Source organism: Leucoraja erinacea, chromosome 40 (assembly GCF_028641065.1).
Source record: "Leucoraja erinacea ecotype New England chromosome 40, Leri_hhj_1, whole genome shotgun sequence".
Lineage (NCBI taxonomy): Eukaryota > Metazoa > Chordata > Chondrichthyes > Rajiformes > Rajidae > Leucoraja > Leucoraja erinaceus.
In genome coordinates this window covers 6,496,317-6,521,080 of record NC_073416.1, presented here as the reverse complement: position 1 = coordinate 6,521,080, position 24,764 = coordinate 6,496,317, and the positions used below count along the sequence as shown (strand labels likewise).

The window sequence follows — 24,764 nt, the reverse complement described above, 5'->3', positions numbered from 1 at the left end:
TTTTAGCTATTTTCTGTTGTTTTCTCAGCTACCAATCTTTTTGAAAGTATTTGCCAAAATTGCAAGAGATACTGGGATATATTTAAGTTTCTTTACAAGTTTGTTAGCAAAGGAAATGCAGATCATGCAGTTCAGACATGAGTTGCTGTGCACGATCTGCTCGAGACTTTCTCGATTTGCTCGCTAATTAGCATAATTATCTGAATCAGACCTGGCTGCTGGTCCACAGTCAAAATCAAAGAGTCATCTAAATTTATATTTGAATTGTCTACCCTGGAATCCAAATCTAAAAGGAAACTCGATTTAACTACTAAAATAGAACCATCTAAAAGCTTAAAACCACAGTTAAGTACGCTAAAACTATCCGATGATTGGCTTGCTAAAAACATAGAAGCATTAAAATCAAAGTTGTCAAATCAATGCTGTACCAGGGTCACTCATCTCATTCAAGTCCTCAATACCATCTCCAAGCCCGGGCTGGCACTGGTTGCTGGAGTTGTCATACTGACCTCGGACCTTGGAAACTTTGAACAAAAATTAAGTTGTCCTTGGTGGTTGTACTCACCGAGGTCTAAGCTAACCCAGCTGAGCCTGAGGTTACCTGCCCACAGTACTTGCATTTACAGCAGGGGCCACTCCACGCATCTCTGAGGTGTTTTCCTCCCCAGTTACGGTTCCACCCGGGTGCGGGTGCTTCGCTAGGAAGACGACGCATGATTTTTTTTCTTGGTAGGTCTGAAGGGTTATTATCTCTACATTCAAGTAACCACTTGCTAATTCAGCAAATCTGCTTGGGGAGGACAAAAAGCAGAAGGCTACAGATGATGAAAAATAAAATAAAACTGGAAATGCTGGAAATACACAGCAGGTCGGGTAGCATCTGTGAAAAGTTCATATTTTGTGTCAATGGTCTTCTACTGTGCTGTTCACTTTTTTATTGCTTGTGGCGATGGGGAAACTTTGGCGTTGCCTTTCCATATAATTAATCCATGCTATTAAAAAATTCAGCTTCATTTTCAATTACTTTAAAAGCATCTGTATCTGACATTGGCAAGGCCACTTTTGTTAGTTTAGTCTTGTTACTTTGTGTTCAGTTTTGGTTACCCAATTGTGGTATAGGGAAGATGTTGTCAAGTTGGATAAGGTGCAGAGAAGATTTACGAGGATGTTGCCAGGACTCGAGGGCCTGAGCTATGGGAGAGGTTGAGCAGGCTAGGAATTTATTCTTTGGAGCATAGGAGGATGAGGGGTAATTTCGTAGAGATCATGAGGGAAATAGATAGGTAAATTCACAGTCTTTTACCCAGAGTAGGTGAATTAAGAACGAGAACACATAGGTTTAAGGTGGGAGGGGAAAGATTTAATAGGAGCCTGAGGGGCAACATTTTCAGGTGGGTATATGGAACAAGCTGCCGGAGGAGGGAGGTACTAATTACAGCATTTAAAATACACCTTGGACAGGTACATGGATAGGAGAGGTTTAGAAGGATATGGGCCAAACGCAGGCAGGTGGGACTCGTGTAGATGGGACTAGTGTAGATGGGACATCCTGCTTAACGTATGCAAGTTGGGCCGAAGAGCATGGAAACGGGCCCTCTGACTCTATTAAAGCCCTTCTAAAGCCCTGTCCCATTCCAAATATAAACTATTTTTCAAGTTTATTGTTTTTGTTATTTCTCTTTAGGTCAAATGTTATCCCCACTGTCCCTTTCAACTCATCTTGACATTAAGAATGGAATCAACCATGACATTGCAAATGTTGAGTCGAGCAAGGTAAGATGGTCGCTTTCGCTTGTCTGGTTATGATGCCTGGAGTTGTGATACATCCACTTTTTTTTTCCCCCACCCCGGGTTCGAGCGGGGATCATTTATTCCCTTTTGTGGAGAACTATAAATCTCCACCTATCGTTGTTCCATAGCACTGCCTAAGCTTTCTTGGCCTTTTGGTTAATCCTTAGTGAAGCCAAGCATGTTTTTGTTGAAATCCTATCAATGATAGAAAATCATAGCTAACATTTAAAGTATGAATGAACCAATGTGCTTCAGGCATAGGCCACAGTTGTGCCAGTCACCTGATAACCTGGCCTGTCTTTACTCTGGTCTAACAATGGGGTGGCACCATGGTAGAGTTGGTGCCTTGCAGCACCAGTGACCCAAGTTCGATCCTGAATATGGGTGCTGTCTGTATACAGTTTATACTTTCTTCCTGTGACCGTGTGGGTTTTCTCTGAGTGCTAAGGTTTCCTCACACACTCCAAAGACGTACAGGTTTGTAGGTTAATTGGCCCTGTAAATTGTCCCTAATGTGTAGGATAGTGCTAGTGTACGAGGTGATTGCTGGCAGGCGTGGGGTCGATGGGCCGAAGGACCTGTTTCCACCCTGTATGTCTAAAGTCTAAATGCATTCTTCGATCAACTGGGGTCCAATTACTATTGAGATTGATAGAAGTTGACTATCTGCTTTCCTTGTGGAAGGGTCCAGGTTATCTCAAGGTCACATTTGAGTATTAAACGAATAACCAGATCCCATGTGCAGTTTCCATGGTTAGTCATTGGATAGCATCAGGGGTGTTCATTTATTTCTATTTATCGTCCCTCTGCTGCTGAAAAACACAGATGAATTGTAGTATCCATGCTGTTGCAGCCTTGATTTTATGATTACTCAACTCAGTGTGTACTTTGGCTGAGCCCAAGAAGCTTTTTCCTGAATAGGTCATTAAAGAGCAACTAAGGTATTTGACTTCCCTGCCCGTAGGCTGCACCACCATACTCTGATTATAAATTAAAAGATTTGCTTGACTTGAGACCGCATCCTATTACTCGTGGAATCTGTATGTTTTTGTTTTGGCAGGTTGATCTCCACTTCATGAAGAAGATACCTATTGGTGCCGAAGCCTCCAATGTCCTGGTTGGTGAGCTTGATTTTCTCAACAGGCCAATTGTGGCATTTGTACGTCTCTCTCCAGCTGTCCTTCTCTCAGGACTTACTGAAGTCCCAATACCGACCAGGTAGCTAATGCTGATGTTTTCTATCTTCCATAGTTTGTAGGAGTGAATGGTTTCCTATAAAAGTAGTGGATACTTCTCTGCTGCACCTAATTATGCACATGAGTGGTAGGTTTTGAAATGATTAACATGTAGGTAGATGTAGAAATCACCTGAGCAGTAACATGCTGTGGAAGAAACATATGTGGAATCGCCATTTGTTATTTTAGTTTGTGTTCGTTAAGCAGGAATTTCAGCTGAAATCACTTAAAGTAGTGTGATCAACAACATCTGGAATGGATAGAAAGATGCCATATTTCAGCAGAAAAATGAAATTTCTGACAATGCAGCACTGGAATAATAACTTGCGGTAAATTCAGTGGTCAGATCAGCGTGTGGGTCCCTTTTTTAGTGTGCAAAAAATAGAAAACTGGAATATCTCAGCAGATCATGCAGCATCTGTGATGGCAAAAGGTGTAAGTCAATGTTTCGGGTTGGTGACGTGGGACTGATGCATTGTCTCGACCTAAAACATTGAGTTGCACCATTAGCTTCCACCACGTCTCGAGGTGCTGCGAGGCAGAAGGTCGTCCCCAAGGTGCCTCGGCCATACTAGCCATTGCAGAACCCGCCTGCCGATGAAAGCTGTCGAGCCCGGCCCCTACTCCCTGTGGACCAGAGAAGAGGGAGTCAGTACAGTGGGCCAGTGAGCAGACCCTTGATGGTGGAGTGGGCTGCTGGAGGCCCAGCAGCAGCCTGGGGCTCGGCTGGATCTGGTGCCGATCCAAAAGGCTGAGCATGTGGACCGAACATGGCTCATAGCTGCATGGAGCACTTAACAACAGCTGGGACTTGAAGTTGACGCAATATCTGGCGATTCTGTATATTGTCTCAGTGTACTAGCTATACACACGTATTGTATCTGGGATGTTTATCTAAGATGGATCTAAGAGCTTATGTACAGTGATACCTGTACTGAACTATATACAAAAATGAATGACACGGTACCCTAATAGCATGTGACCAAGAATGGAACACTATCAAAACATGGAGGGGACGGGGGACACAATTTTTTGGCGGCCGCCCGCGCATGCGCACACTCACACACGTGCGCGCGAGGCTTCGGAGGCTCAATCCAGCGCTAAATGCAGCTCAACTGCCTGTCTCACCAGGTTAACTAACATCCCTGTCTGGACTGACGGGATACCAGCGCTGCTTCTCCGCGCTGGCCACATTTCCCGCAAGCCTAGGCAGGTTAACCTGGTGGGGATGTCGCCCACCTCTCAAAACATGGGGGGGACCTGTCCCCTCTGGCCCCCCCGGGTTTTTCGCCCCTGCATGTGACCAATAAAGTACCATTGAACCAATGCTGTATGACCTGAGTTCTTCCAGCTTTGTTGATTTAGACTCCAGCATCTGCAGTTGTACCTTTTTTTGTTTGTCTTCATGCACGCATGTATTTGTAAGGATCTTTAAGTTTGTGCATCAGATGTGTGTCCACTTGCAAAGTAACTGGATAACATTTAGCATGTCATTAGATTTATTTAAAAAAATAAAATAATCTCCCCTACACGCATTCCAACATTACATTAGTGGAATGTAACATTTTCATCCACTATTGTGCACTCAAGAAGTTGATTAACTTTTGAATTAAATAGATTTTTCGCATTTTTTCTCTCCACAAATGCCACCTGCCTCAGCCACTTCAGCGTCTTCTAATTATGGATTTTATTTTTTTCACTATTTGCTTTTTGATCACAAGTTTTGGTAACATTCAATACCCATACATTCTGCTGATTGGCTAATATTTTCATTCACTTCACTATTTGACTGTCTCAAAATTATAAATTGGAAAAAATAAATTTGTTCTTGCCACAAGAAAAATTGTTTTTTCTTTAGTCAACTAATTTCCCCACACATACCACTATACAATACTGAAAACTATTATATTATTGCAAAAGAAAAATCAATTATCCTTTGTCAAAAGCAATATTCTGCCTTTGCAATTCACCCTTCTCTCTGAGGCCTCCTGGGATTCAAAATCTAGCTGCAGTGTCAGATATTTCTCACTTTTGTTCTCGGGTTAGGGGAGGCACGGTGGCACAATGGTAGAATTGCTGCCTTACAGCGCCAGAGACCTGGGTTCAATCCTGACTACGGGTACTGTCTGTATGGAGTTTGTACGTTCTTCCTGTGACCGTGGGTTTTCTCTGGGTGTTCCGGTTCCCTCCCACACTCAAGACATACAGGTTTGTAGGCTGTGTTGTAAATTGTCCCTAGTATGTAGGATAGTGCTAGTGTACAGGGTGATCGTAGTCGGCGCGGACTCGGTGGTCTGAAGGACCTGTTTCCGCACTGTATCTCTAAACTATGGTTAAGAACTTGGCCAAGAGACAGTGTTTGGATAATGTAATATTGGCAAAGATTTTGCCAACCAATGATATTACTATTTTGATATTTTCTGAATGGTGCACTGATGTGAACTTGGAATGGACAAAAAAAAAAAGATTTTTCTTTCATGAGGCGAGCATAGGATTCAGATATTGGTATACCTGTACTGCGATTGGGAGCAAGAGGATAAACACTGCCCTTTCCTTCCTGTCCCACATTGTCCTGCCCATGATTATTTTCGGGGTGAGATTGTTCCAGGGTGTAGTGCAAATTGAACTCTTTTTGAGAACTGCATTAGCTTATCTAATTTTCGTAGAGCAACCTTTAAGACTGGGAATTCTCTAGGATCCAGCACGTAGCCTACTGATCCATGATGTCTGGCGCCAGCAATATACTCTTTCACAAGGATCTTTTTAAAAAAGGCAAATTCCAGTGTTTATATTGAATCGTGTTACAAAGACTGTGTTATAAAGAATGAATGAATAAGTTTATTGGCCAAGTATGTACACATACAAGGAATTTGCCTTGGTGCTCTGCTCGCAAGCAACAACACGACATACAGTAAATAATTAAGAATAAAACATTAAGAACAAAACACCATAGTTTAAACATGTGAATGAAACAAAATACCAGAGCAATAGGAGGCTACAGACTTTTGGTTATTGAGTAGTGCTACTACTAGTGGGGGGAAAAAAAGCTGTTTTTATGTCTGGCTGTGGCGGCTTTGACAGTCTGGCTTTAACACATCCAAGATGGTGCCCAACCCAGGTGATTCTTTGTGTGCTGGTCAAAGACGTGGATCTGCAATCACGCATTACAATCGCTCCATTCTTTTACATTTCTACTCTTAAAGCACATTTATTCACGTTGTTCCCTTTTATGGTAGAACGGAGACGAGGAAATACTTTTTCACACAGAGTTGTGAGTCTGTGGAATTCTCTTCCTCAGAGGCTGGTGGAGGCTGGTTCTCTGAATGCTTTCAAGAGAGAGCTAGATAGGGCTCTTAAACATAGCGGAGTCAAGGGATATGGGGAGAAGGCAGGAACAGGGTACTGATTGTGGATGATCAGCCATGATCACATTGAATGGCGGTGCTGGCTCGAGGGGCCAAATGGCCTACTCCTGCACCTGTTGTCTATGATGTATCTCTGTATGGCTTAATTGTAATCATGTATTGTCTTTCCGCTGACTGGTTAGCACGCAACAAAAGCTTTTCACTGTACCTCGGTACACGTGACAATAAACTCAACTCGGATTTAGTTTCAGATTGTCACAGAAATTAACAGTCCATCCATGCTGGTAAAATTGAGATATACTGGTACATTAGAGTTTTTTAGATGCTGTTAGTCCTGGAACTTGAGCGTCTTTGTACCAGAAAGACATCCACTTGAGAAGCATTTCCTGTGCTGGGAATACAACGTGAACCTGTGCCTTTCTCTGGCATTCCTGTTGCAATGAAGCAGCTGTCCCATTGCCCAACACGCGGTGTGGAGTGAACCTGTGAGGCTATCTGCAGTTGCTCACCATGAGGGTTGGTATTGTGTAGGCTGGAACAAACTCTGGTTTCTCAGCACTGAGATGTGGGGTTCAGGACTGTCACCATTGTGTTTGCTCCAAATTCCTGGCCCAACAGCACTGTCAGCAACACCTTTTTTTAGAGCTGCTTCCAGAAGCTAACATTATCTTGCCTGTTCTGCTACCTTCAGGGATCTAAGAACATGTGTACATCACAGTATATTGCTACTTATCATGCATGCAATCCCTTGCCTTGTTACCCCCACCTGATATTTCACTATGCATTCATATTGCACATTTCATATTGATTTCCATTTGCCACCTCTGTGCTTGCTTAATTATTATTGATATATAGTCTTATTCCTTAATTCTATTAAATTTAAATGATACTATTACTTTCACATCTTAGATTACCTTTAATTTTGTTTCTGTTATCTCTTTAGATTGTAGAAAATGACAATATTTTCTAGTTAATATATTGGCAGTTGTATTAAACAGCAATTCAATTTTATTGTTCTGATCATGAGTTGCATAAATTTCATACCTCATACTTTGAAGTGCCCTTAACTAGCTTGATTAAATTAATCTGAAAATTACGCCAATGATTTATTCTCTGTTTGCCAAAAACTAGAACTAAACAAGCTGTTAGTGTGATTCAAGGGTTTAGAGATTTGCTGAACGGTTATGTGGGAGAGCAGGAAGCATTTAAAATCTGTTGTGACCATGAAGCATGAGAGCTGATTGTGTGGCAGAGATGAGGTAGTTGAAATCAGAAATGATGAGAGGGAAGAGATGGGGAGCAACTTGCCCATGTCAACCCAGTTACCCTTGTAATTGATTTTGCTGTTCCAAACTTCAAACTTTTAAAAACCATTAAAAATGAAGAAAATATTTTAATTCTTGGACAACTTTTAAGTGAGTTAAAATCATCTATAAATGCCTAAAATCAAAAGTAATTGTTTGACTGAAGCAAAATGTATAAAATTATCCTGCTTTGTTTTGTAACTGCTGCCTAACGATCCCCCTTAAAATCAACGGAGGATCAGATCCTGCACCAATTCCCCAGCATAAATGCTGCGATAATAGTAATAGAGCATTTTGCCTGTGTCATGATAATGCAAACATTCTGGACTTCCATTTACAGACTTGGATGCAGATTTTTTCTTCTTCTGTTTTTATATAATTCATTTCCAATTTGAGCCGAATCTAGTGACTTGTGTAATAACGACAGCAGTCTTTTTTTTGAGCAACAGGTTCAATTACACTAGTGACACTAAAGTCTATCCTCTTCCAGGTTCATTTTCATATTGCTCGGACCAGTTGGAAAGGCACAGCAATACCATGAGATTGGGAGATCTATGGCCACTATAATGACTGATGAGGTAAGTCTGTACTTGTGTATGTGGTACCAATGTCATTTGGTTTAGGGTTGGTGCTGTTTTGTATGAGCTACAGCCCAAATAAGATTACTGCTTTGTAAATATATTGTGTACTAGACTATGTGGGACTATGTTCACACGGGAGGGCTGGTCCTCCGACGCTATATTCCACCTGCCACCAATTCCAATATTGGTGGCCAGTGGGGGAGGGGGCTTTCTGGAGTGCTGGTATGGGTGTTGCTGGCTGCAGTGACTACTGGTCTCCAGAGGGCTAGTATGGACATTGTGGGCCAAATGGATTCTTGGGGTGGCAGCTCAGTCCCTCAAGCCTGTTGTGTTGGCAGCTCACTCACGGCTGGTGGGCTGGCAGTTGACTCACGGCTATTCCTTGAAATTCCATTTCAAGCAAGGTGCAAGGCCACCAAATTCAAATGCAGTTTCATACCACTTCAAGCAGGGTGCAACAACACTACATTCAAATGCAGTTTCATACTATTTTGTGCAAGGCCACCACATTCAAATGCAGTTTCATACTATTTCAAGCAGGGTGAAACCACCATAAAACCACACAGTAGACATTCAGTGTGTTCAGTTGATTCACAGCTCAGACACAGTCGTGACCTCTCCCTCCCCCATCATGCAGAGACTGAGCCACACCCACACTTCCGGTTTTATAATCCCTCCCCCTCCCACTGGAAAAGGTGTGGCCTTCATGGCGTGATTGACAGGAGAGAGATTTTCAACATTTTTTAAACACTAATAACACTTTTGTTTGTCATTGATGGGAAGAATCCTCTGCACCTGATGAGCAGAGGGGAACTGAGTAAGATAGCCAAAAATCACAGCCGTAAGTTTTATCTAAAATCAATATAGTGCAAACAGGAAGTTGTCAAGTTTAGACAAACAACCATTTGCAGGCAGTGCCTTTTCACTTCAACCCCCCCCCAAACGACCATTTGCAGGCAGTGCCTTTTCACTTCAAACCAACCATATTTTCATTTTCAAACCACATTAAGGGCATTCACAGTTGAGTAGACATGTGTTCAGTGTTATTCAGAGCTCAGAGAGATGGCTTCCTCCATCTTGCAGAGACTGAGGCACAGCACTTCCTGGTTTTATAGTCCCTCCCCCTCCCTCCAGCAGGGGCAGCAGAGAGAATGGCAACTTTTTAAAAACATTAATATCTCCCTGGTTTTTCATCGATGGGAAAAATCCTCTGGCCCCGGAAGGCGGAGGGGGGCTCTGAGCGAGGTGGCCAGAAATGACGGCCGTAGGTGGCGGCGTTCCCTCAGAAATCGCAGCACAGTGGGCCAAAAGCGGTCAAGATCAGACTTTTAGTAATATAGATTTCTCCTTGTGTACCTTTTCAAGGATAAAGTCCACGTTTTTCCTCATTCAGTCACTCGATCAGCTCTGGTGACTGTTACCTTCCTCGGGTTAAACATCTTGTACAAAATGGAAAATGCTGAAAATACTCAAGCTATGTCTGTGGGAAGAGAAAGTCGACCTTTCAGGTCAAAGACTGTTGTCAGAATGGAAAAAGAAGTCGGAAGAAGTTTGTAAAGTTACAGGAGAGTTGGGGTTGTAAACAAGGTTATCTCCATGAGTGAATGGGAACAGTTAGAGAGTAAGAACGTGCACAAATGAATGAAGGCATTATGAAATGCAGAGCAGGAAGACAATAGACAATAAACAATAGGAGCAGGAGTAGGCCATTCGGCCCTTCCAGCCAGCAGGTCAGGCTTGACATGTTTCCCACTTGCAGAGGAGATGAAAAGAAGAGGAGCAAAGGAGATGAGTTGATTTCACACATGGATGACTGATAAAGACCAAAATCGAGCCTCTCAAGGTTTTGAGATCAACATGAATCCAGAAGGCTGCAACGTGCACAAATGAAAGACGAGGTGCTGTTCTTCAAGTTTGTGTTGGGCTTCACTGTGACTGTGAAGGAGGTCACAGACCGACAGGTCAGAGTGGGATGGAGAATGGAAAGCTTTAGATTGAATGCAGGTGCTCCACAATGTGGTCACCTAATCTGCGTTTGGTTTCTCCATTGTCGAGAAGATCACATTGTGAGCACTGAATGCAGTGCACTAGTTTTGGAGGAAGTGCAAGAGAAACATGCATGACCTGGAAGAACTGTTTGGGTCCGTTGATGGTGAGAAGAAGTGGTGTTGCATTGCCTGGGATTGAAGGGAAAAAGAGTGGTTGGTGGAAATGAAAATAGCTCTGCCTGTTGCAACTCCAGCATTCTTTGGTCTTGGTCTCGCTAACTGCTCCCAATTACTCACTGATCACTTTGTTTGCAGCTTCTCACCATGGTGATCCTAATTATCAAAGATAACCCCTCACTCTCACTCCACCTTCCCTACAGCTCAACAAGCTTCTCTATGACTCCTTTTCATTGCTGATGAAGGGTCTCAGACCTGAAATGTTAACTGTTTCTCTTCCCATATATGCTGCCTGACCTGAGTATTGACAGCATTTCATGTCTGCTTTAATTTCTTAGCATCTGCAGTTGTTTAGAATTGTTTTCACTTGAATATTTTGTGGCTTGACTAAAGCACTGAGTGATTTTAATGAGATAGCCTCTAATTCTACTCTGCCAATACATTTGCTAATGTAAATCAATATTTTGTTTGATTTCTGCTCCACTCTGACATTTTAAAAACCTGCTTGACATGCCTTATTTTTGCCATCTCATGGTAAAGTAGATGATGGTTTACTGGTTGGCTTGTTTTAATTTGACTGCAGTCTGTTTGTCTCACTTGGATTGTCATTGTGAAATGCAATTAACAGATTCATGGCCTTGCCAACAAAACTCTGAGATTTTCTCCGACTGGACTATAGTTTGAATTTTCAACCCTGCCTCTGCACCCCTCTCTCTGAATGACCTTTGATGCGTCTTCTGACCAAACCTTTGCTTGCCTGCCCAGATATTTGTCAGTGTTAAATTGACGATCTTGAAAGATCTTCAGTTTCCTCCCACCCTCCAAAGACATACAGGTTTGTAGGTTAATTGGCTTAGTATAAACATGTAAAAATTGTCCCTAGTGTGTGTATAGGGTAGTGTTAATGTGCGGGGATTGCTGGTCGGTGCGGGCTCCATGGGCTGAAGGGCCTGTTTCCGCGCTGTTTCTCTCAACTAAACTAAACTTGCTTTTCCATGGAATGAAAGCTGCAATCTTTTGGGCCATAGGTAGTTCCTTTAAAAAAAAAACTTAATGCGGTGCATTGCATCTGATCCTTACTACTTGCAAGATCTCATCACCAGCAAACTTGACTCTCATTTTGTGAAGGATGAATCATTTTAGAATCTCATTAGAAATAATATCCATACGAAAAATGCCCGTATAAAAAATATTAAATGAAAATTGCTTAAAGCACTGTACGAAAGGCAGAGTGCACTTCTCATTTGTTTTCTCACCAGTTCAGGAATTCTATCTTAAATCTGTGATGCAAATAGAACGCATCATATGCAGCAGTGGTAGATTGTAGCTACTGTCAGTCATGAAGCTGACAGTCATCTAATTGATGCAGCACCCAACTCACTACTGGCACAGACAGATTTCTTAAATTCAGAAATAGAAATGAAAGATAGCTTCATTTTAAGTATTGCTCAGTTTTCCAGCAGTAAATGAACCAGCAGTAAATTAACCTGTCCAATTCTTTAATTTGTTTGTGATTATTGCTCTCCAAAATTGAATAGTTAAATCAAATCTCACTGGGGGACATTTTCAAAAAGGCTGTTATTCCAAAGTGGGGAGTGGGGGGGGGGGGGGGGGGGGGGGGAGGATTTGTGCCTGGTGTGATTGGCTTAAAATCCCCAAAATCTATGTAATCTGTAAATGTCATGGAAATTAGAGTACAAAGGCAGACATGGGACACAATAAGGACAGCAGTATTTGTATCACCCACTTAAACACTGGTCCTGACTCACTCCGTTTGATAATTTCCAAGATGGCAGATAGAGGAACCAAATGTGGCAAAAAAGGTCCGGTACATTATATAATAAAAATGAACTGCAGATGTTGGTTTATACTCATCTGTTGCCATCCCTCTTTTGGCCTGATCCTTTATTGCTTCCAGTCTCTTTCCCCAACCCACCCCCAGAATCAATCATTTGCAGGCAGGCATTTGCCACCCCCAGAAGAACGGTCCCAACCGGATGGTCACCTGTCCATTTTCTGCAGTGATGCTACTTGACCAACCGAGTTACTCCAACACTTTGTGCCTGGTACATATGAACTGGAGTTTCAGCCCAGATTTCACTTATTAAGTACTGAAATCCCTCGGGTAAATTGAGATCAGGAGACACAGACATCGGAGTATCTATAATCAGAACTCTACCAAAAATGTTACCCTTTAATTCAGAGATGTGCCATTCATTAACCATTCTCACCCCAAGAACTACAGAGCAGTGATGTTGTTCAATGGTCTCACCAAACGAGGCACAGTAACATGTTGTCCCCCCCCCCCCCCCCTCTCTCGAAGGAGAAATTGGTGCAGAAGCAAAATAAAAGGAGACTCCTGGAATGAAATGTTCCCACACAGACACTTGACACTCGATGTGGGCAGCAAACGGAGAAACTTTGACGTTCCATTTTGTCTGTCTCATTTATCTGCAGCTGATTTGTTTGAAAGGTGATAATTAGCAGGCAAGACAGGAAAAAAAGGCGGCATGGAGTGAAAACCAGGGGCACATCTTTTGTTCCATTTTTCTACCATATCTGCTTACATGGATTTTGTCATGAATATTCCAAAAATGATGATAGAATTCACTTCAAAACACATTATTTCACAGAAATTTAGTATCAGTCCTTTCATTTCAGAAAAGATTATCCTTCCCCTCCCCCTGCATACTATGAATATTTCCTTCTCTCAGCATCATAGTCTGATAGAGCTAATAGCTAATCAGTTTTTAGCACTGCCAATAATAGACAGAAACCGAAGGCACAACTAGCATTCATTTAGCCTATTAATATCACATGGTCGCGGGGGGAACATGCAAACTTTGTGCAGACAAGCACCCGTAGTCAGGATCGAACCAGGGTCTCTGGCACTGTAAGGCAGTAGCTCTTCTGCTACACCACCGTGCTGCCCTGTGTATTGGAGAAATGGTTGTGATTCAGTGATGAAGCAGAATTCATACACTCTCCTTCTCATCACATCCCCCCCCCCCCCCCCCCCCCCTTCACCTTTGCTATTGTTTATAGTCCATATTGGTTGAATAGTGTTAGCATAGGATTTGTACTGAGCCATTATTAAACAAGTACATGTGGACTTGTGGGCACATAATACAGCCTAGCACCAAATTAGAGCAGTTTTGTTTTCATTTGTCAGCATCAATAACTGAATGTGGGTATTGGATTGGAGAGTGCGGAAAAGGTAAGATCTATATTTTTGCACTTCTTTTGACACCTGCTAACACACAAGTAACAGGAGAGAAGTTGGACGGAAGAGCAAGAGCAGACCACTGAATATTGTTGAGGGACAATGACGTTGTGGAAGAGGCCTGATGGCACAATCTGGGGTTGCATTTGCATGTTAATACGACCCTGCGGAATGGAGTATTAGTGATGTGCATCACAAAATGACAGGGCGTCATTTTATAAAATGCACATTTGTGAATGATAAAATGACAAGATGTAGGAAATGTTGAGCAGGTCAGGCAACATTTGTGGAAAGAGGAACAGAGGTAACATTACAGCTCAAAGCCCTTCATCAGATCTGGGAAAGAAAGTAAATTGGTTCTTTTGAAGTTTTTATTTTTTCCCCCCCCAAGGAGAAAAGTGCCAGATCAAGGTATTGAGAATTAATGATGTTCTGTGAACTATTTGTGTGATTGAAACAATCATAATATGTCCTCCAGGGGTACCTCTGAGCAGAGAATTTAAAATCAAAAATCCTTGATAAAACGAGCAGCATGAGTGAATGTTGAAGTGTGAAAGAGAGTGAACAGTCTCGTCCAATTTAAACTCTGCTCACAGCTGGAGTGGAGGAATTCTGTCAAATAGCAAGTTGCAAAGATGCTTCATGAAACACGATCATTAAATAAAACTGAGAACAGATTGACAACAAAACTGTAACCTGATACCTTGATTAACTAAAGGTAGACAAAAATGCTGGAGAAACTCAGCGGGTGAGGCGGCATTTATGGAGAGAAGGAATAGGTGACGTTTCGGGTAAATTAAACTAAATTTGATTTCTGATCAGACCACAAACAAGAATTGCAGATCTTTTATTAATCTTAACAAGTGGCATTCCAAATATAGTCATTATCATACACTTCACTTTAATAAAAAGACTAATCTGAAAAATGATCTTATTGCCTGCATTTCAGATTTTTCATGATGTAGCCTACAAAGCAAAGGATCGCAGTGATCTTCTTGCTGGGATTGATGAATTTCTTGATCAGGTGACTGTTCTCCCCCCTGGTGAATGGGACCCCTCCATCCGAATTGAACCGCCAAAAAACGTTCCATCTCAGGTACAGTCTTTCCATCTCAATCACTGAAATCTTTGAAGAGGGTACTTGTGCACTATTTTGTTTTTGTTGTCCACGTGTGCCACCAGCAAATTGAACTGTAAATCACAATAATGCAATAACAATTGGGACTATAGAGATATGCTGAGCTATCAAAAGGGGATCAGAAGGCATTTTGCATTTAAACATTAAAAAAAATATTAAACTTCTAATCTGGGATAATTGCATCATCACATTGGTGTGTAGCATTCCTACACGGACTATCTACAGACCTGCAGAATCTTTGGAGACTATGTGGAAATTACGTTTCACTGTGCCATGTCTCAGTCATACCTCCATTTGTATAATAGGAGAAACGGAAGCAACCAGGGATCCCAAATGGTAATGCATTCCACGTTGAGCACGAACCACAAGTGGGCCACACTGGTCCTGAACTGCAGCGCACAGGAAGGTTTGTTGTAGCTTCTTGTATGGTAATGTTAATTAATTTAACTTCCCTCTGTTGAACTCATTCTCAACACCTACCACACTCAGTCTCTCTCCTTCCTTCCTCTATGCAAATTGTAAACTTCAGCTAAATGACCACTGTTATAGTGCGTGCTATTGCCGTGGCCTTGACTGGAACCTGTGCAGATGTTTGATGTGACTGAGAGACATATGTCAAGGTTTGGATCTAGATTGCGTTATGCCTCGTGGCCTCAAGAACATGACTCCACCAGAGATTATGGAAGTTCAAAACCTTTTCCTTCTCTGAAAGCAAACTGTTCACCGGCACTGAATTTGTAAAACTTTCCGATTCAATCAAAACAAAGCGCCCCTATGCACATTCAAGTCTTTAAGAAAGAAATGTTTACCCTATTGACTTAATATCAGCAACAGTATTTGAAGTTTGTAAGTCTTTTGAAACTAGTACCTGTTTTTTTTGTTTGGGCTCAATTTGTGCTTTGTAATTGGCCACTGTACCAATCAGATCTTGAATCCCATTCAGTACAACCGCCATGGCGCATGCTTATTGTGTCAAGTGATGTAGTTCATAAGGGCACTGGACTAATTACTCTTCTCATATTCCACAATGAAAGTCTCCATTAGAAATCTGAATGGGTCAACAATAATAGTGAAAACTCCAAACATATCAGGTGATAAAGTAAAATGGTCGCGAGTAGGAAGTAACATATCCGGCAGTGGACATTTTACATGTGGAAGAAAGAAATAGAAAAGGAATTAAGATTCCAGTGGGTATTTTGTACGTGCCCACTGGTTACAGCTATGAAGTAATACAACATATAAATGCAGAGATTAAGCAAGCAGGTAGGTTTAGTGAAGAATTTGATGTTGGAATATTTTGGTTGGGGCTGTTCTAATAACTCTGATTTCTTCTGGATAACCATCATTTTTGTTTATTAGATTTCCACCAGTATTTCTATCCTTACTATAAGCCTTTATCATCTTTACATTTCTGCAAATGTCCAACCCATCTGAACTTTTTTAATTTAATGTGTCAAATTGGGGCCAATTTTAATTATTTTTGCTATGTCAATTATTGAATATTATAAAACTGTGTGGAACTACTACCACTTTCAAAGTGTGTTCAAGATGATGTTGTTTTATCGTACCTTTCCTATTCTATACCATTTAACCGACTGGTCATTGGCATTTAACGCACTGTTTTTTATTGTCCTGAAGTAACTGGCTATTGGAATCTTTTTTGTTTCATGTGATTTATTTTCAATTCTTCCAGGCCGTTTGGGGGTTTGATCCTTGACATTAAGCGGAAGCTGCCTTGTTTCTGGAGTGACTTCAGGGATGCTTTTAGCTTGCAGTGTGTGGCATCCTTCCTGTTCCTGTACTGTGCCTGCATGTCCCCTGTTATCACATTTGGTGGCCTCTTGGGAGAAGCAACAGATGGATGCATAGTAAGAATGTCGAGGATGTTGATGCATTTAAATTGCTAATTTGGTGCCATTTTAATACCCTGCTTAACAAACGGGAGGATTAATCTTTGGAAAAATGAAATATCACTGAGATGGAAATGCCAGGTTTGGGAAATTTGAGATGTGAAAGTAATTGATGAATTTGCAAAAACAGTAATTGCTTTGCAAAACTCAGTCACATAGCATGGAGACAGTCCCTTCATCCCACCCAATCCATGCTGACTATCAAACGCCCATGTGTACCAATCCTATGCTAATCACATTTTATTTCTTCTTCCCACATTGCCATCAACTTGCTTAAATTCTACTTTTTTACATCTACATTCATAGCCAATTAACCTACTAAGGCGTCTATCAAATCATTTCTTAGATTGCTGTAAATCTAAGTTCTAATCTTTCCATACAACTCAAGTCCCACATCCTTGGCAATACATCAGTGAATATCCTTTGCAACCACTCTTGAATTTCTTCCTGATATGGGGTACCCAGTATTGAAATAATACTCTGATTGGGGTCTGGCCAATGGTTTTTCTGAAGCTTTAGTTTAACTTGTGGGCTATTTACTAAACGCAGATATTCATAAAGACATTTAGTAATATGATAACTGTATTTTCCCCCCCCCCCTCCCCCCCCCCCCCCCCCCCCCCCCCCCCCCCCCCCCCCCCCCCCCCCCCCCCCCCCCCCCCCCCCCCCCCCCCCCCCCCCCAATTGTTTCTGATGCCATTACCTACAATTAATTTGTGGATTTCCTCTCCAGAGCGCGATCGAGTCCTTGTTTGGGGCATCTATGACTGGAATTGCTTATTCTATCTTTGCTGGGCAACCTCTCACTATATTGGGCAGTACAGGTCCTGTGCTAGTGTTTGAAAAGATTTTGTACAAATTCTGCAAGTAAGTAACTATTAACAGAGGGGTTAATAAAACTGCAGTTACTGCAAGTTGCCTGAAATGAAAATATAGCAGTAAATCAGCAACTATGAATAGAAGATAAATCTAATGATTATGTGAATTCCGTGACATTCTGGATCCTGGAGTCCAATTTGAAAAGCTCTGGCCAACAAGTTTTCCCATTGGTAAACTGTTTGAATTTGTGATTAACTTGTGATTCTTTTTTTTTCGGTCCAGTTCCGGTTGTCTAAGATTTTATTGCAATAGTGAGTGTGACAGAAGGAGAGATTACTAAGATAATTAGGTGAGGGAGCAGCATTAACAGTGGGTAGACAAAATTGCTGGAGAAACTCAGCGGGTGTGCCAGCATCTATGGAGCGAGGGAAATAGGCAACGTTTCGGGCAGAAACGTTGTCTATTTCCTTCGCTCCATAGATGCTGCCGCACCCACTGAGTTTCTCCGGCAATTTTGTCTACCTTCGATTCTCAGCATCTGCAGTTCCTTCTTGAGCATTAACAGTGGACATAGAGGTTTTCTCATTTCTCTGGTATTATTGTTTTTTTCACCTTGTTAGATTCTATCTCTCTCCCAATGAGTTCCTTCAATGTCTTCATTGATCTGGTGAGATCAGTAGAGCCCCACTCCTGCTGAATCAATACAAATTTAATACATCCTAACATAAATTAACACCTTTAGATCCGGATTTGGGGAATAAAGTATAGCACAAAGATAATAATCCACCATCTCCCACTCCTCGACTGCAGAACATATTTGCTTGGAATGGCATTTCTGAGTTTGATGATGTTGCCTGGAATTCAGATATGTTCACCACTAAATCTAATTTCACCTGTTTCTAATTAAAAACATTTATTTCTCCTCTTCATAGGGACTATAACTTATCCTACCTTTCTTTGAGAACGACTATTGGACTCTGGACATCATTCATGTGTATCTTGCTTGTTGCCACAGATGCAAGCTCTCTTGTCTGTTACATAACTCGATTTACAGAGGAGGCATTTGCCTCTCTCATCTGTATTATTTTCATCTATGAAGCTCTGGAAAAGCTGATCCATTTGGGAGAAATCTACTCTTTCAATATGCATTCAGATCTGGACCAGCTTACTCAATACTTGTAAGCATTATAGTTTTTCTTCCTTGTCAAATGTTCTCTGTTTCTGCAGTGTTAGCATTCCATGGGAGCCAGTTGCTGTACTTAAGTTGAATTATTATTTTTGAAGTATGAGCCAAGACTGAGTATTGATATTTCACCATAACAATTTAAATTCTGTTTCATTATGGACCCAGAAAAAGTCATTGAATATCTACCTCGTGCTAAAATCGCCTTTTACTTTCTCTTCCATCTTCCATACTTTGAGTCTTCCTGAACCAGAAACTCTGGATGACCCAGACCTAGGCTAGATTACTTTCCTCCCAGCCGTGGCAAACTGATGCTGGGCCTTCGGGGCTCTTAGCTGCTCAAGATAGAGCAACAAAATCTCTTGCAATCGCCTCCTGAAAATAATGGTCGTGTAGGGCAGCTCTGCACAGGAACACTGCAAAGGCACATGGAAACTGGGACCTTGGGAAATATGGCAGTGTAATTGGTGTGAAATAGCTTGTAGATTTGCAATAGATTAGAAACCGTGATTACGTTTATTTTAAATCTTTGTTGTGATGTGTTTTTACATTGTGGTCAAGATTATAATATGACTGTTAGTGACTGTGGGAACCTATGCTGAATTGGAATTGCAATCACTGCTATGTCAGATTAATCCTTCACATGCAACATGAGGAAAGGTTGCCAGGTTCCACTTCCTCCCTTCACCCTGTCTTTCTCGCCACTTTCCCAAACTCCCATGGACTGTGCCTGTATGTCCTGCTCTTAAGCTACTGTTTTGGTAGCTGGTGGCCTCTACCATGGGAAGGTCACAGTCCCAGCTAAGGCTTATTATTTGAAAATATCCCCAGTTCTATCCTGGAAGGATTCAAATGGACAGAAGTTCATCATCACTGCCACCTTCACAGGCACAGCCAATGCACGCTTTGCCCTGCAAAGGCTGATGTTATGATTACAGCACTAGGTACATTTCGTTCAGGGACTCCTGTCTTGTGCACATTTCTTACACATGTTTATGTTGAACTTCAGTTTGGAGAGTTATAGAGTCATAGAGAGAATCATAGAGTGATACAATGTGGAAACAGCAATGTCCCAGCTACACTAGTCCCACTTGCCTGAACATGTTACTGTCTGAACATCTCGGGCAGATTCTGCTTCCTATTGAGAACACTTCTAACAATTTGTCCTGCATCACTGCCCCTCTGCGTATTCTCCCAGTTGTGCTATGTCCTTGGTGAATGCATGCCAATGCATCCATATATGGGTGCAATTGATTTCAGAAGTTCAAACAGGAGCAGAATTAGGCCATTCGGCCTATTGAGTGTACTCCGTCATTCAATCATGGCTGACTTATCTTTCCCCTCAACCTCATTCTTCTGCCTTCTCCCCATAACCCTTGACACCCTCACTAATCAAGAATCTGTCAATCTCCACCTTAAACCCCCCCCCCCCCCCCCCCCGCCAATGATTTGACCTCCACAGCCGACTCAAAAGTGCAAAAAACAAAATGCTTGTAGAATTGAAATGTGTGCACTTTCATTTTCCAGTTGGCATATCTCAGAGCTATGTGCATGTACCATGGATCCTACTTTAAGTATTGAAGTGCCCCCATCGAGCACAATCAGTGGGCATTGCAAACTCTGCTTTTGTGACCGGTGATTTTAATGGAACACTATTTTCACCAAATTAAAACAAAACTATTTTCACTGAGTGAAATATATTAATTTCTTTCCTGCCAATAATTTGGTTACGATTGGTTCATGTTGAAAACCACACATTCATCTGGTCACATTAATGTATCTTGTATGTAATTTTCTGTTTCTGTTTATAGCTGTGTATGCGCAGAGCCTCATAATCCTAACAACAGAACTATGGTGTACTGGGAGATGCAAAATATTACAAAATCATCGGTCCCTTGGGCAAATCTGACTGTCAGTGTAAGTTAATGTCGATTGGTTGTGTTTAGGAAATGATTAAGAGTACGATATGAAGGGGGATTATGAACAGTCTATTGATTAGCTAATGTTGTGAAGAACGTAATAGATAACACACTGTGTCTTTAAAATTAAGTTTTCATGGCTATTGTGGCCAATAAAGCACTCTTGACTCTTGCTGTAATTTTGTAGGTGGGCTGCTAATTACAGGGAGTGGATATTCCATTGTTTTAAAGATAGTCAGGGATTTAAAATTGAAGAGGGTGGTCAAGCATAATTATTATCATTAATATCTATGGAGGATTACGTTTAGGTGCTACGTATTCTGATATTTGTGTGGGTTTAATAACTTTGGCAAAAATTGGGGGAGTTGATGGGAATGTCTGGGGAATAAATTGTGTCATTATGAGATTAGTGTAAACTCATGGTTGGCACAGACTTGGTAGGCTTTTCTGTGCTGTATCTGACTCTAGATCAACATAAACATTTTCATTCAGCAATAGTTAAGTGTGTAATGTAAATGAACTTGAGATGGTAAACACTAATGGATTCTACTATTGAATGTTTGTGTTTATTTTGTAAATTGAATTATTCAGCAAATGTAACATTAATTCCTGTGGAACCTTCTACTTACTGCCACAGCGCTTTGGGGAAACTACATTATGAGCAAGGCCCAGGTTCTCTGCTATTTATTTTCCATGGTGCAAGGATAAAAGTCAAATTCAGGAGAAAGTTGTTGATCAATAAATGGATGGTAGAGAGTACATGATACTGCTTCTACCTAAGGCAGGGTCAGTCGGATATTTCCTCTTTGCTGGCCAGTCCTGTTAATGTGAGAGATGGGTGAGGATTGCATAAGGAAGACTTTTGTAGTGATATCATGTGAAAAACACTTCATACTGTAGATGTCATAACCTGGTCCTGTGGTGTAATACAGTTCCATACAGTGAAGAAACCAATACAATGGTGCTCCAAAATGTCATCTACTGCAACATGTTTAATATGATCTGTTTGCTGCTCTTCATCATTTAGGACTGCAGGACATTTCACGGTGAATTTGTTGGCCCTTCGTGTGGACCTCATGGACCACACACCCCAGATGTCCTCTTCTGGTCTGTAATACTATTCTTTTCAACATTTACCCTATCAGGGTTCCTCAAACAGTTTAAAACAAGTCACTATTTCCCAACTAAGGTATGTATAATTTCTTCATCTCATTTTCTATTAAACAAAATGATATTTGTCAAGAGTTTTACAGATTCTTATTTACCACATAAGGCTGTTTTTAATTAAACAAAGAATACCAAGTAATGAATGTAGCTCTTATGAATACAAGGACATGTATATGGTCTTGTTCCCGACTTCTAATGGAATACTTTGGTTTGGTAAAGGCCATCACTAGAAAGAGAATTTTACCGAATAAGGGTAAACCATTATTTATAATGCATTCCTTTGGATGAAATTACATTTAGCCAAGTCTATGCTGTTAATTATTTTTCTCCATTTGATTCTGGATAACATTTATTACATGAAGCTAGAAATGATCGTTGACAAACTTGACTTTTATTTGAAAAATATTCTCCTATTTATTATTCCTGATGGCCAGTAACACTGTTTTGTTCATTAATTATATTTACTGGCAGGTGCGTTCAATGATAAGTGATTTTGCTATTTTCCTGACCATCTTCTCCATGGTTCTTATTGACTATGTCCTGGGAATACCATCACCAAAGCTTCAAGTTCCCAGCATCTTTAAGGTAACAAAATAAACATCATTTGGAAGACTGTTCGAGATACTCAAAGGAATAAGTGATTGGTAATTAGTTTGAGACGAGCAAAGTAAAGGCTGCAGTGCGATGGGCATGTGTAATGATAATAATGAGTACAAGGTACTTTGTATTCTAAGGGGTATGGATAAACAGCACGCACATGTGTAAAATAATCTTATTCTACAATAGCGTATCATGTACTGAATCTCAGAGGCCAAACAGTTTAGATTTAATTACTTAGCCGGTGGTGATAATCTGAAAGATTACCCAGAGGAATGTATTCATTCAATATATAAAATTGGAAAAGAAAGCAACGACGAGGAATGTACCTGACCACAGATTACTTGTACAATGTTCCGCTGCTTCTGTCCAACCCTGCATTGTCCCTTCTGCCCTTCACCCATAATGCCCGTTAACTGATGCTTTCCCAATGAACTAATGCTTCAGTTTTAAAACACAGGCTTGAATTTAAAATCCCTTCATGATCTATGCCCTTCTTTATTTGTGTGACCCCTCCATCTTTTGTTTACTGTGCACATACCCCCACCCCTCAAAAACACCTCCAATTCTGGCAACTTGTGCATCTTGAACCATTGCAACAGGTCATTTGATCTGTGCTGCTTACCAGTGGGAGAAGATCTGAATCATAAATGATAAACCTTCCATTGTAGCTGCAAATCTAATTGCCAAATGGAGTTTGCAACGCACTACTTCCTGGGTCTGTGTAGTAATTGCAGTAGCTTTGACCAGACTGAGCAATTGTGCAGAGGGTTCTTCCAGTTAGTGGGAATACAGAATTAAAATCTTGCCCGACTTTGCTGTATCGGAGCTCTGACCTTTTACATGACAGATGGCCCTGCCGCAGAGTCTATGGCAGACATGCTACAAAGGCGAAAGGACTCAGTGCTAGAGTAACACAGTAGGTCAGGCAGCATCTCTGCGGAACATGGATAGGTGACGTGGGTCGAGACCCATCTGCAGTTCTTTGTTTCCACATGCCACAAAGACACGTGATCTATGTCTCATGCAGCAAAGCTGATGAGCATTCTGAAGAGATCTATATGGACAGTAGGCTGGTTCAGTTGTTGAGAAAGATCTCATTGTTGATTTGTCCCAAGTGACTCCAAGAATATGTCTGAAGCCATTCAATCTCGGTTTCTGCTTGGAGTGGAAAGGAAGGCACTGAGCACACAACGCTTAATATATGCAGGGTAATATTATAGCCATGGTGAGAGCCACCAAACTAGAAATGCAGTTGAATAACTTCAAAATTTGGCTGACGACAGTAGTCAATTTGATGACATCTGCAAAGGGAAACTACAGTATTAACATTCTGTATACGGTCCTCGAATATATGTTGCTAATGAGAGGGTGTAAGATTGCACTGATGCCAGTAATTTGCAAAAATATCTTTGAAATTAAAATCAAAATTCTGATCCTTGTACTGTGTTCATTTGCAGCCAACAAGAGATGATCGCGGATGGCTAATTAGTCCCATCGGCCCAAATCCCTGGTGGACTGTCATTGCTTCCATTATCCCAGCTCTTCTCTGTACTATTCTTATTTTCATGGACCAACAGATCACTGCTGTCATAATAAATAGGAAGGAACACAAGCTGAAAGTATGAATTCTTACTAATGTTTAAGTTTTTTGTTGTAAATGAAATTTACAGATAGTGTTGTGCGGATTGGATTTGTCTGCATCCATTGCAATATTAGTGGAATGTACAATTGAAAGCTGCATTTTAATCTTTAAGTTGACTGCTTTGGTTTTAAAATGTGTGCAAGAACTTTATAATAGCAATGTTTCAGTGACATTTCATGTTCAGTGGATGCATGAGCAGGCAGGGAATGGATGGATAGAGACGGTATCAGGTAGATACACAGTTTAAACTGACATGGTCAGCACCAAACTCATAGGCTGAAGGGTCTGTTCCTGTGCCGTTGTAGGCAGTTGGTCACAATTTAGATTCTAATTAATTTGTTTTTCCTCTCCATAGAAAGGATGCGGCTATCACCTTGACCTCCTGATAGTGGCTGTAATGTTGGGTGTGTGTTCAATCATGGGCCTGCCATGGTTTGTCGCAGCAACTGTTCTCTCTATCTCTCACGTGAACAGTCTGAAGCTGGAATCAGAATGTTCAGCTCCTGGTGAACAGCCAAAATTCCTCGGTATTCGAGAACAACGTGTCACCGGTCTGATGATCTTCGTTCTCATGGGCTGCTCGGTCTTTATGACGACTTTCTTAAAGGTAGGTCAATAGTGGAAGTATTGAGCAACTGGTTGGAGCTGTAAATTTGTTTATAATGTAGTGTGAAATACAAACCAGACTTTTAATTAGATTATAACAAATTCTGTTTAATGCT

At 41.2% G+C, this 24,764-nt stretch overlaps 1 protein-coding gene across 1 annotated transcript in view; it reads left to right on the top strand.

Moving 5' to 3' along the window:
• Positions 1-24,764, top strand: part of LOC129714737 (electroneutral sodium bicarbonate exchanger 1-like) — a 95,628-nt gene that overhangs the window by 52,371 nt on the left and 18,493 nt on the right. The window contains exons 7-19 of the mRNA XM_055664538.1: positions 1,685-1,773; positions 2,852-3,009; positions 8,186-8,273; positions 14,614-14,760; positions 15,108-15,208; positions 16,496-16,670; positions 17,446-17,579; positions 18,464-18,709; positions 20,526-20,631; positions 21,661-21,822; positions 22,272-22,385; positions 23,858-24,019; positions 24,398-24,649. Coding sequence (XP_055520513.1) covers positions 1,685-1,773; positions 2,852-3,009; positions 8,186-8,273; positions 14,614-14,760; positions 15,108-15,208; positions 16,496-16,670; positions 17,446-17,579; positions 18,464-18,709; positions 20,526-20,631; positions 21,661-21,822; positions 22,272-22,385; positions 23,858-24,019; positions 24,398-24,649 — 1,934 coding nt within the window. The remainder of the gene's footprint in view (positions 1-1,684; positions 1,774-2,851; positions 3,010-8,185; positions 8,274-14,613; positions 14,761-15,107; positions 15,209-16,495; positions 16,671-17,445; positions 17,580-18,463; positions 18,710-20,525; positions 20,632-21,660; positions 21,823-22,271; positions 22,386-23,857; positions 24,020-24,397; positions 24,650-24,764) is intronic.